Genomic DNA, 13409 nt, shown 5'->3' on the forward strand with positions numbered 1-13409 from the left:
TTAGATGTCAGGGTGCATATTTTTATTTTATGTACACATTTGATTTTGTTGCCTGTTAATGAAACTATGCCTAAGGCAGTGTACCATCACAACTTTACTAACATTCCCAGTGTAAATGAGCCAGGTGGTTAATTGTCCCTGTACGTGGAGATGATGTCCATCTTCCTGTTCCATTCCCAAAGCTTCCTCTCACCAGCTCCAATATACTTTACTTTTATCCTTCTTCTGAGAACATGCCATTAAACTTCATTTAAAAATAAGAATATTTAATTGAACCATTCTAGAAGTGACCAAGGAAAGGTAAAATCCATGTGTAATTTTTATGAATCATAGTTATTTTAAAATTTGATAGCAGCAGCAAACAGAGACTTGGAGATTACCGTATGTCATTCTTCTCTGATCTCTTGATCTCAGTTTGAAGTTTGCAAAATGCTTCTTCCATTTGAAAGTATCTTTGTCTTAAATTCTTTTCTTTTTCACTTGATTCTTCTTCCAACCGATAGATCTTAATTAATTTCTTAAGAAACCTGAATATAAATATAAAAAAAAATGGTCGATATATTCTGCCCATGGAGTATTTTTACATTTTTTTTTTCCTTTGGGCCATGCACACGGCATGCATAAGTTTCTGGGCCAGGAATGGAACCTGTGCAAAACAGCAACCCAAGCTGCAACAGTGACAACACTGGATCCTTAACCCACTATTCCACCAGGGAACTCCTATTTTTACATTCCTATGCTGGCTGATACATACATGTACCCTTTTATGAAAGCAAAATTGTGTTAATGGCCTTGTTAGATATTATTGATATATTTTAATAGTTACTTGATTAGAAAATATTCATTGGCTAATTATACTGCTCAGAAAGAAATCTATCTAAACCCTACAGTTCCTGTGAAATGGACTCTTATTTTTGCACTTTTCTAGCTTCTTTTTATTATAGCTCATAAGATAGAATTCCTTCACAGTGAGAGTTTTTATACTTATAATAAAAATCTTCAGAAAACGTGACTGAATTTGGACAATATCAAATGAGTGAGACATTTTAAAGAAATTCTTAGAGTTTTAGGCATACATTTGGTATCTCACAACTTTTGTGTTTTTTTTTTTGTTGTTGTTTTGTTTTTGTTTTTGTTTTTGTCTTTTGTTGTTGCTGTTGCTATTTCTTGGGCCGCTCCCGAGGCATATGGAGGTTCCCAGGCTAGGGGTCTAATCGGAGCTGTAGCTGCTGGCCTACGCCAGAGCCACAGCAACTCGGGATCCGAGCTGCGTCTGCAACCTACACCACAGCTCACGGCAACGCCGGATCGTTAACCCACTGAGCAAGGGCAGGGACCGAACCCGCAACCTCATGGTTCCTAATCGGATTCGTTAACCACTGCGCCACGACGGGAACTCCTCTCACAACTTTTGTATCTTTTTTTTGGCCACGCCATGGCATGTGGAGTTTCCAGGCCAGGGATCAGATTCGAGATGCAGTTGCAGTGTTCGACACAGATGTGGCAACCCTGGATCCTTAACCCACTGTGCCCTGCTGGTGATTGAACTTGCGTCCCAGCACTCCAGAGATACCCCAGATCCCTTGCACCACAGCAGGAACTCCAGCATCTTCCAAATTTTATTTTTATTATCTATTTATTTACTTACTTATTTTGTCTTTTCAGGGCCGCACCCATGGCATGTGGAGGTTCCCAGGCTAGGAGTTGAATCAGAGCCATAGCTGGTGGCCTACACCACAGCCACAGCAACACAGCATCTGAGCCGTGTCTGCGACCTACACCACAGCTCACGGCAATGTCAGATCCTTAACCCACTGAGTGAGGCCAGAGATCAAACCCACAACCTCATGGTTCCTAATTGGATTCATTTCCACTGCGCCACGATGAGAACTCCATCTTCCAACTTTTATAAGTAGTCTTTCATAATTACTTTTTCAAGTTTTACTTACAAATGTTTTAAATTATGAAGTTCTAAGTTTAGGAACTGTATTTGTTTTATTTATTTGTTTGTTCATTGGCTGTGCCCTCTGCATGAGGATGTTCACAGGCCAGGGATCACCCTGGCACCACAGCTGTAACCAGAGCCACAGCAGTGACAGCACTGGATCCTTAGCCCACTGAGCCACAATGGAACTCACAGGAACTGTATTTTAAGCCTGCTTTGTATTGCAAGGGAAATTTCTGTAGGAGGACAGGCAAATTAAACTGTCTGCAGTGATAGAAGTGTTCCTTGTCTACATGCCTTTTGAACACTTAAAATGTGGCTAGTGCAACTGAGGAACTGAATTTAACATTTTATTTCATTTAAATGAGTTTATGTGTAAATAGTCACATGTGGCTAGTGGATACCCTCTCAGTACAGATCTAGAATCATGATTTTCACTGCAAATTAGATTTGCAGTCTTGGGAAGTGAATCTTTTATATGCTTTTCTACTTTAAAATAGTTAAGGATAGGAGTTCCCCACTGGCCTAGTGGTTTACGATCTGGCATTGTCATTGCTGTGGCTTGAGTTCATTCCCTGGCCTGGGAATTTCCACATGCCATGGGCATGGGCAAATAAATAAATAAAATAGGTATTTTGAATTAAAACAAACTATTTTCTCATAGCTTGGTTATATCCTATGACCAAGAAATTTTAAAATGCAAGATTTTTCATAGGGGAGCTTATGTGTTTGATTACAATTAATCTGATGAAAAAGATCTCTAATTTGTTGTTTTAAATAATGACTGTACAGTCATGTTTACAAAAATTAATTTACCACTTTTTTCAAATTATAAAAGTATATACTGAGGGTATAAAATTTCAGAAGTTTAAAGGGAATAAAAATCAGAATAACTATAGTTACAGTAATGTAACAAGATGGATGTAAACTATGACATCAAAAAAATAAAACAGGAGTTCCTGTCGTGGCGCAGTGGAACCAAATCCGACTAGGAACTGTGAGGTTGCGGGTTTGACCCCTGGCCTCACTCTGTGGGTTAAGGATCCGCCATTGCCGTGAGCTGTGGTGTAGGTCGAAGACGTGGCTCAGATCTGATGTTGCTGTGACTGTGGCACAGGCCAGCAGCTGTAGCAACGATTACACCCCTAACCTGGGAACCTCCATGTGCCACGGGTGCGACCCTAAAAAGCAAAAAAAAAAAAAAAAACCCCAAAAAACAGAAAACCAACAAGCAAAAGGTAAAACATGGGGGTAAGGAGTAAAAATTTAGAGCTTTAGAATGCATTTAATGTTGTTGTTATCAACTTAACAATAGACTGTTATAATAATGTTTTATGTAAGCCTCATGTTAACCACAAAGTGAAAAACTTATGGTAGATACACAAAAGATATAAAGAAAGGAATCCAAACATAACACTGAAGATAGTCATCAGGAGTTTTTGCTGTGGTGCAGTGGGTTAAGAATCCAGCTTCAGTGGCTCAGGTCACTGTGGAGGTGTGGGTTTGATTCCTGGCCCAGCACAGTGGGTTAGAAGGGTCTGGCATTGCTGTAGCTACAGTGTAGGTTGCAGCTTTGTCTGGGATTCAGTCCCTGGTCCTAGAACTTCCATATGCCATGGGTGCAGCCATTAAAAACATAAAAACATAGTCATCAAATCACAAAAGAATAGAGAAAGAGAAGAAGAAAGGAACAAAGGAATTATAGAACAGTCAGAAACCAATGTACAAAATGGCAATACGTATATATACTTATCAATAATCCTAAGTAAACTAAGTTCTCCAATCAAGAAGGTTGAATGGATAAAGAAAACAAAACCCGAGAGTTTGTGCTATGGTGCAGTGGGTTAAGGATCCAGCATCGCAGCAGCTGCATTGTAGGTCACAGGTGCAGCTTAGATTCATTCTCCGGCACTGGGAACTTCCATGTGCCCTGGGTGTGGCCATCAGGAGATGCCTACATGATGCCTACAGGGGATTCATTGTAAGCACACAAAGGGACTGAAAGAGAAGAATGGAAAAAATATTCTATGTAAATGGAAAGGAAGCTGGAGTAGCTATACTTTTATCAGACAAAATAGACTTTAAAACAAAGACTCCAAGAGACAGAATGGCATTGCATAATGATAAAAAAGTCAGTTCAGCGAGAGTCTAAAACATTTGTAAATATTTATGCACCCAACATAGGTAATCTAAATATATAAAACAATGTTAACAGACCTAAAGGGAGAAGTTTAAAGCAATACAATAATAATAGGGGACTTTGATACCCCATGTTTAGCAATGGGTAGAGCATCCAGAAAGAAGGTCAATATGCAAAACTGGCCTTAAATGGCACAGATAGACTTAACAGACACGCACAGAACTTTCCACCTCAAAGCAATGGAATACACATTTTTCTTAAGTACACACACAGCATCCTCCAGGATAGATCTTAGGTTAGGTGACAAAACAAGTCTTCGTAAATTTAGGAAGATTAAAACCATATCGAGCTTCTTTTCCAACCACAATCATAAGAAATTTACAGTCAGTTATAGGATTGAGATCAGGAACAAGACAAAGATGCCCATTTTTACCATTTTTATTTAGCATAGTATCGGAAGTCCAGTTAGGCAAGAAAAATAAATAAAAGACATTCAAGTCAGAGAGGAAAAGTAAAAACTGTCACTATTTGCAGATGACATAGTATACAGCTGACATGACAGAAAACCCCGAAGATTCTACCAGCAAATGGTTAGAGCTAATAAGCAAGTTCAGTAAAGTTGCAGAATACAAAATCAACATACAGAAATTAGTTGTATTTCTGTACACTAGTTACAAACTGTAAGGAAGAAAAAATACAAGTTCCCATTGTGGCTCAGTGGAAATGAATCTGATTAGTATCCATGAGGATGCAGGTTTGATCCCTGCCCTTGCTCAGTGGGTTAAGGTTCTGGCATTGCTGAGAGCTGTAGTTTAGGTCACAGACACGTCTCAGATCCGCGAGTTGCTCTTGCTAAAGGCCGGCAGCTGTAGCTCCTATTCAGTCCCTAGCCTGGGAACCTCTATTTGCAAGATCTGTACACTGAACTTTTAAGAAAGAAATTTAAAAAGGACTCAAATGGAAAGACAGCTCATGCTCGTGTATTGGCAGAATGAATATTGTTTAAATGTCTATACTGCTAAAAGCACTCTAAAGATTCAGTGCCATCCACATCAAAATTCCAGGGGCATTTTTCACAGAAATAGATGAACAATCCCAAAATTTGTATGGAACCACAAAAGACCCTGAATAGCAAATGCAATCTTGAGAAAGAATAATAAAGCTGAAGGCATCACTCTTCTATTCTCAAACTGTATTCGAAAACCGTAGTAATCAAAACAGTATTGTATTAACATAAAACAGATATAGATCAGTGGAACAGAATAGAGAGCCCAGAATTAACCATACATATATGGTTAATTAACTTACAACAAAGGGACCAAGAATATACTATGGGAAATGAGTAGTCTCTTTAATAAATGGTGTTGGGGAAACTGAACAACCACATGCAAAAGAATGAAAAGGGACTGATATCTTACGTCATGCACAGAAATCAACTGGTTGCGAAGTTCCCGCTGTGGCACAATGGGTTAAGAATCCAACTGCAGTGCCTTGGGTCACCACAGAGGTGCAGGTTCGATCCCCAGCCCAGCACAGTGGTTTAAAGGATCCTGTATTGCCACAGCTAAGGCATAGGTCACAGCTGTGGCTCAGATTCAGTCCCTGGGCTGAGAACTTCCATATGCCATAGGTGGAGCCATTAAAAAAAAAGCAGCTGTTGCATACAAGGGGAATTTATCAAATAAGAAAATACGTTAATGATAATGAGAGTGAGGTTTTTCATTGTCAGAGAAGGGTGTCACAAATAATGGAAAGAAGATAAACTAGAATGAATACTATGGTATTGGATTGGATTTGTGATGTGATAGTGAACTCAGTTTTCAAAAACAAAATAATTGAAATAAATTGTTTCAATAAGCAAATATAGTTGAATGTGCATGTATGTATATAAATTTATTGTGTACCTGTTATGTGTTCCATAACTATACCCACCGAGAGTATTTAAAAAAGAACCTCAGAAGCCAAGAACACATCTTTTGCCGTAGCTCCTTGGATTAGGGAAAGTGTAAGACAACCTAGAACATGTTGCTGTGTCAGAAAGCAAGGAAAGATTAAAAAAAATCCCCCTCATGCAGTCATGTCAAAAATGTAGAGCCATCAGAGTTTCTGCTTGGCACAGTGGGTTAAGAACCTGACTGCAGCGGCTTAGGTCGCTGCAGAGGCACAGGTTTGATCTCTGTCCTAGGGCAGTGAGTTATAGGATCCAGCATTGCCATAGCTAAGGCATAGGTCGCAGCTGTGGCTTGAATTCAGTACCTGGCCTGGGAACTTCCAAATGCTGTAGGTACAGCTATTTAAAAAAAAAAAAAAAAGTTCCTGTTGTGTCTCAGTGGTTAACAAATCTGATTAAGAACCATGAGGTTGCGGGTTCAATCCCTGGCCTTGCTCAGTGGGTTAAGGATCTGGCGTTGCTGTGAGCTGTGGTGTAAGTTGAAGATGCAGCTACAGCTCCGATTAGACCCCTAGCCTGGGAACCTCGACATGCTGCGAGTGCGGCCCTAGAAAATTCGAAAAGACACACACACACAAAAATAGCGCCATCATAAAAAGGTTCTTAATGCTCAAACATGAGGCAGTTTGAACATCAGAGTAAATGATAGTAATAGACTATAATCTATTAAATAAAACAAACCTATCTGCAAATGCATACAATAAATTAAAAAATGAAAGTTTTATGGAAACGCAATATTTATATAGACTTAAATCACCTTCTCACAAAATACTTATTAATTACAAAAGAAAAAAGAGAAACTACTGTCAAGAAGCCGGGCAAACTCTGCTTTAAGTGATCAAAGTGAACACATGAATAATGGAACACTTTGAAATCAAACATCGTCTCATAGAATAAACTAAAAGAATATAAAATTTATGTCTCTAATATTCCTGCCAAAATTGTATAACCCATATTTAATCATTAGGATAAACCCAAATTAAGGGACATTCAAGAGTTTTGTATTCTTCAAAGTCATGACTTCAACTGTCACCTTAAGAGACTGGAAAAAGAAGAGGAAATTCAGAATTCCCACTGTGGCTCAGTGGGTTATGAATGCGACTGGTATCCATGGGAATGTGGGTTCCATCCCTGGCCTCACTCAGAGGTTAAGCATCCGGCATTGCCATGAGCTGTGGTGTGGGTCGCAGATGTGGCTCGAATCCCACATTGCTGTGGCTGTGGTGTAGCCCTGCAGCTGGAGCTCCAGTTCGACCCCTAGCCTAGGAACTCCTGTATGCCAAAGGTGGCAGTCCTTAAAAAAAAAAAAAAAGAAAAGAAATTCAACCCAAAATAAGCAGAAAAAAGTATGAAAATATCAAAGCTCAAATCATTTCAATACAGGAGTTCCTGTTGTGGCTCAGTGGTTAACGAATCCGACTAGGAACCATGGGGTTGCAGGGTCGATCCCTGGCCTTGCTCAGTGGGTTAAGGATCCCGTGTTGCTGTGGCTTTGGAGTAGGCTGGCGGGTACAGCTCCGATTAGACCCCTAGCCTGGGCATCTCCATATGCCACAGGAGGGGCCCTAGAAAAGGCAAAAAGACCAACAACAACAACAAATAAGAGATCAGTTCAATAGAAAATAGAAGCAATAGAGAAAACCCATGAAACCAAAAACTAGTTCTTTGCGAAAATTAATAAAATTGATGAATATCTCTCCAAATTTATCGCAAAAGAAAGGACACAAATCAACTTCAAGAATCAGAGGGAATGTCACTGTAGATTCTACAGTTTTTAGAAGGATTATAGGGGAGTTCCCTGGTGACTTAGTGGATTAAGGATCCAGCATTGCCCCTGCTATGGCTCTGGTTAAATTCCTGGCCCCAGAACTTCCACATGCTGTGGCCATGGCCAAAAAAAAGGTATTAAAGGGAAATATTATGAACAACTTTGTGTTAATAAATTTAGCAAGTTAGATAAAATGGACAATTTTCTTGAAGGATTCAAATGATGAAAGGACATTTTTGCTACAGAGGACATTGTTGGGAGATTTGACTGAAAGTTAAATGGGGTTTGAGGATTATATGATAGTGATGAATCAGTATTAATGACTTAATTTAATGGATGTGTTTTGGTTCTTTAGCAAAATATGAAAATAGGTTTTAGGAAATACACGCTAAAGTGTTTAGGAATGGTGGGGCATCAGGTCAGCAATTTGTTCCACATGGGTTCACTTGAAAAAGTTCTTTGAGCTCTACTTGGAGGGTTTTTTTGCTAAGTTTGAAATTATTTCAAAATTAAAAAACAAACTTTAGCAATACTGGTGTGTCCCTGTATAACACACCTGTATTTTAACAGGAGAGTTTTCTTTATTTTACAGCCGAAAGGAAGCCTCCCTTATTTAATATGAATGCAATGAGTGCCTTATATCATATAGCCCAAAATGAATCCCCTACACTACAGTCTAATGAATGGTGAGTATTGCTAAGAGAGATATTATTTAACATTGTATAAATTCTTTTTCATAATGGTGTCAAATGATTTTATTTCAATTACATAAAATATATCACCTTGAAAACATATTAAAATGTTTTCATATTAAGGTAGGTTCTATCAGGTTTATCCTTTATTATGCCTGCTTCTTCTTGGTGTATCTATAACCTAAGTCAGAAATAAAGGATAGGTAATGCCACACGGAAGCAAAAAACTATTTGCTTTTTACAAAAAAATAGTATTTTTTGAACTTTATATATACATATAACCCTGATTGTATGATAAAAAGCGTGATTTAAACATAATATTTTATAACTAAAATATATATTGCCACAAGCTGTAGTGACATTAAATTGTGGAATGGTTTATATTTTATATAGTACAAAACATAGATAAAATGGTTTGATTTATCAGAATTACCAGATAATTCACAACTTTGGAATCATTCTAATTATTATATTTATTATTCAAAATGCTTAATATCTTTTCTTCTAGTGCTTCCTTGATGTAAAATTAAATTCATTCATGTAAAAAAGCTTATGAGAACAGATTGACAATTTTAGAAAACCAGGATTTTATCTATGATAGAAAATTTTAGTGGGAAATTAATTCCTCAGGTGTATCTATAATTTGAAAAATTCTAGGGGAATATCTAGCGTATTTAATAAATATTTAAAAATTCATAAGTATATACATATATTGGCAATACTTTACATGTAAATAATAAGTATATTGAGCACACACTGTCGTTCCACTGTGTTTGACACTTTGGGGATTCAAAAAAGAATTCCTTTCTTGCATATAAGGAATTTAAAATATTTTTTGAATATTGAAGACATTGAGTAATTATTACTGTCTTACTGAATTTAATCAAAAAATATTGTATAATGATAATGTGTTACAGATGTCCAGTGTTTCTTAAAAAATATCTTAATTGGTTTTCTCAGTTAATGGAAGTTTTAGCTGTTTGCTCAGGGACACCAAATACTTAGGTATACAAAATGCTCCCTCCAAAGCAAATGGAGTGATCTTCTGAATCATGCTATACAGAAGATAATCCAAGGGGCAAGGAAAAAAGAGAAGTGGCTTATATAGAAAAGGAAAAAAAAAACTCGATAAGACATTTATCTTGGGAGTTCCTGTCGTGGCTCAGTGGTTAATGAATGGTTAATGAATCCGACTAAGAACCATGAGGTTGCGGGTTCGATCCCTGACCTGTTCAGTGGGTTAAGGATCTGGCGTTGCCATGAGCTGTGGTGTAGGTTGCAGACGCGGCTCAGATCCCATGTTGTTGTGGCTGTGGTGTAGGCCGGCAGCTACACTCCGATTCGACCCCTAGCCTGGGAACCTCCATATGCTGCGGGAGCGGCCCTAGAAAAGGCAAAAAGACAAAAAAAAAAAAAAAGTTTATCTTAAATTTGAATGCATAAAAGAAAAGATCAGGTTCTCTAATTTTTACTTCAATATAGAATGAGTCGTGATAGTTAAACATGTGAGGGAGCAGGTTTTTAAAAATAATCTGTCCAGGAGTTCCTGCTGTGGCATAGTGGGTTAAGGATCCGACTGCAGTGTCTTGGGGCTTTGCAGAGGTGTGGGTTTGATCTCTAGCCCAGAACAGTGGGTTAAGAATCTGTCGTTGCCACAGCTGTGGCACAGGTTGCAGATATGGCTTGGATTCAGTCCTTGGCTTGGGGAATTCCATATGCCACAGTGTGCCCCCCCCCCCAAAAAAAAAAATCTGTGCAAATTTTTCTTTGGAAAATGGTAAAGAAATAGTTGTGTTAGATAACTTTTCACAGATGTATATGAAATGTATGTATATCTTACCTGCTCTTTTAAAATCTTCCTCTCTCCCACATGCCTTGTTTTGTGGATATGTTTTTAAAGGAAATAGCAATATGTTCACTTGATACTTTCCTTTACAATAGGTCTGATTATTTTCGCAACTTTGTAGATTCTTGCCTCCAGAAAATCCCTCAAGATCGCCCTACATCAGAGGAACTTTTAAAGGTCAGTTCAATTATACTTTGTTTTTCTTTTCTTTGTTTTTTTGCTTTTTGGGGCTGTATCAGCCCTAGGAGGTTCCCAGGCTAGGGGTCTCATCTGAGCTACAGCTGCTGGCCTCCACCACAGTCACAGCAACGCCAGATCTGAGCCCGTCTCTGACCTACATCACAGCCCATGGCAACGCCAGATCTTCAACCCACTGAGCAAGGCCAGGGATCAAACCTGCCGCCTCATGGTTCCTAGGTGATTCATTTCCACTTTGCCATGACGGGAACTCCATACTTTGTTTTTCTACCCTTGAGAAATGATTTTAAAGAATGTGTTTCATTCCTTTTTGATTCTGAATCAGTGTTAAGTATGCTGTACTGGTTTTTACTCAGATACTAATTTTGCATAGAAGTCTCGGAACTCTTCTTAGATCCTAAATTTTTTCATTTATGTTTTCAAAACTGACCAATTCCTTTACCGTGTCCGAATAGAATATATAGTTAAATATTCAAAATAGTACCAAATGGCTAAATATTTATAGGTGCAAGAATATATTCATGAGTTATAATTACAGATTTTAATTCATGTGGAACAGTATTATAAAGCTGATAAAACATAGTTTAAATTTGGGAATTCCTGTCATGGCACAGTGGTTAACGAATCCAACTAGGAACCCTGAGGTTGTGGGTTCGATCCCTGGCCTTGCTCAGTGGGTTAAGGATCCCGAGTTGCTGTGGCTCTGGTGTAAGCTAGTGGCTACAGCTCCAATTAGACCCTAGCCTGGGAATCTCCATATGCCCCGGGAGTGGCCTTAGAAAAGGCAAAAAGACAAAAAACAAACAAGCAAAAAAAACATAGTTTAAATTTGAATCTAATTTTTTATATCTACCATACTTTATGTGTTTCTATTCCGCATTAAAATAATAGAAAGAAATGACGTAATATGTTTACATAGGTATTGTGGAAAAAGGATTTTAAAGGAAACTGTTAAAATGGATGTCATTTTTGTTTCCTTTTTAGAAATACCTTTTTCTAACATAATGAAAAATGTTTTTAAATCATGTAAATTCTATTCAGTTTTCACTAGGTTTGGTTGCCTAATTTAAGTACATGACTAGTATATACTTCCTTTTCTCAAAGTTTTATTATTTCTTTGGCAGTTGACTATTTTATTAATTGTAATTATGGTATTGCTAAACTTAATATAGTTCTTAAAACATCTAGATGAAGCAGTAGTAAGTATGATTTGATTCTTTCTCTTTATGACCTTAGGAAATCTAATTGATTTTTCACCATAAAATTGAAGGAGAGTATTTTTACATGAATGTTTTAGAATTTCAAAGAGATTCACTTTTTCACCAACACACATCAGTTAAAGACACAGAAAAAGTGAAAGGTTCTTATGTATATTTGATAGTAGTATTTGCAGTTTCATTATGTACTATAGTTTCAGTAATGCTTTGAGAATTTTATTTTTCCATTTTTTTTAACTTTTAAGATATATTATTTTGGGATAAGAAGATTGAATAATGTAAATAGTGGTACATACCAAGCTAAAGGCTCCAGAAAACGGAATAATGTGACTGGCTTCTTACACTTGCTTAATTAATGTAAGTGAAAGAAGCTCTTTTGGTATAATCCAACATACCATGCCCAGGTATTTGGTATTTGGTGATTAGGTACCAAGTCTATATATACTATTTATTTATCTGGTCCATAGCATGTATTGGCACAGACTTATTGGAAATCATAAGAAATTTCTATCAAGTGCTTCTTTGCCTTTGACCTAATGACATTTCTGTCACAGTCCATTGTAAGGAAAAATTAATAGAGAAAAATATTTGTGGTTTGTTTGTTTTTTTAATATATAAAGCTATTTATCTCAATGTAAAAATTGGAAATAACTATCCAGAATTAGGGTGATGGTTAAATAATTTTGACATAAACATTTGTTGAAATATTCTGTAGGTATTTATGTGTATGAGTTTAAAATAATAACGCTTATGACAGTGAAAGTAAACTCAAATATCTTGTAATTAGAACTCTTTGCATTCAAAATAAATAAATTTGGCTAACAAGGTAAAAGTATTAAAAAAAATTTCAAGGGCAGAAGGTATCTTTCTGTAATCTATACACTAACTGTATCTGCAAAACAAAAATAGACTTAAAATTTCTGAAAATATATCAAAATATAGCACTAATAGTCTAAAAGTAGAATTGTTTTTTCTGGCATTCCCATTGTGCTGCAGCAGAAACTAACTTGACTAGTATCCATGATGATGTGGGTTTGATCCCTGGCCTCCCTCAGTGGGTTAAGGATCTGGTTTTGCTGTGGCTGTGGTGTTGGCCGGCAGCTGCAACTTCCATTTGACCCCTAACCTGGGAATGTCCATATGCTGCATGTGCAGCCCTAAGAAGCAACAAAAAAAGAATTGTTCTTTCTACTTTACTTGATAAGGTTAAGCTTTATTGAATGTTAGTGGTAAAAATGACTAATAATATAATGGCTTTTATCAACTGCTGGTGTTTTATAAAGAGTATTATTTATACAACATATAAAGGAACTCATATTTTATAGGTTTATATTATATAATTTACCATCAGTAAATGCATTCCTGTTGAAACCTTATAAAACTCAGAACCGACATGCCTTTTCCATAAAATCAACAGTTCTAAGAATATGTAAACCTTTATTTAGCCTTTGTTTAGGGCCCTAAGTGGACTTAATTACTGGTATTTAATTAAACCATTTTATCATTTCAACTCTGCATTTTCAGTTGGCCAAAAGTGTATGCTGTCCACCGTTTTTGTAAAATAAATGTATGGGGTACTTAGTAGGCACAGAGTGAATTTATGTAAATGACAGTTTTGTACTAAGTATAAGAAGTCAGAGGTGTAGTAGAAT

At 37.0% G+C, this 13409-nt stretch overlaps 1 protein-coding gene across 2 annotated transcripts in view; it reads left to right on the forward strand.

The window, feature by feature from the left end:
* The window catches only part of TAOK1 (TAO kinase 1), a 150513-nt gene that overhangs the window by 95259 nt on the left and 41845 nt on the right, over window positions 1–13409 (forward strand). Inside the window, exons 9-10 of one of the 2 annotated variants that reach the window (XM_047756604.1) lie at window positions 8397–8490; window positions 10438–10519. In XM_047756604.1, the coding sequence (XP_047612560.1) occupies window positions 8397–8490; window positions 10438–10519 (176 nt within the window). The remainder of the gene's footprint in view (window positions 1–8396; window positions 8491–10437; window positions 10520–13409) is intronic. The other variant, XM_047756605.1, reaches the window with a different exon arrangement.

Source organism: Phacochoerus africanus, chromosome 14 (assembly GCF_016906955.1).
Source record: "Phacochoerus africanus isolate WHEZ1 chromosome 14, ROS_Pafr_v1, whole genome shotgun sequence".
NCBI lineage: Eukaryota > Metazoa > Chordata > Mammalia > Artiodactyla > Suidae > Phacochoerus > Phacochoerus africanus.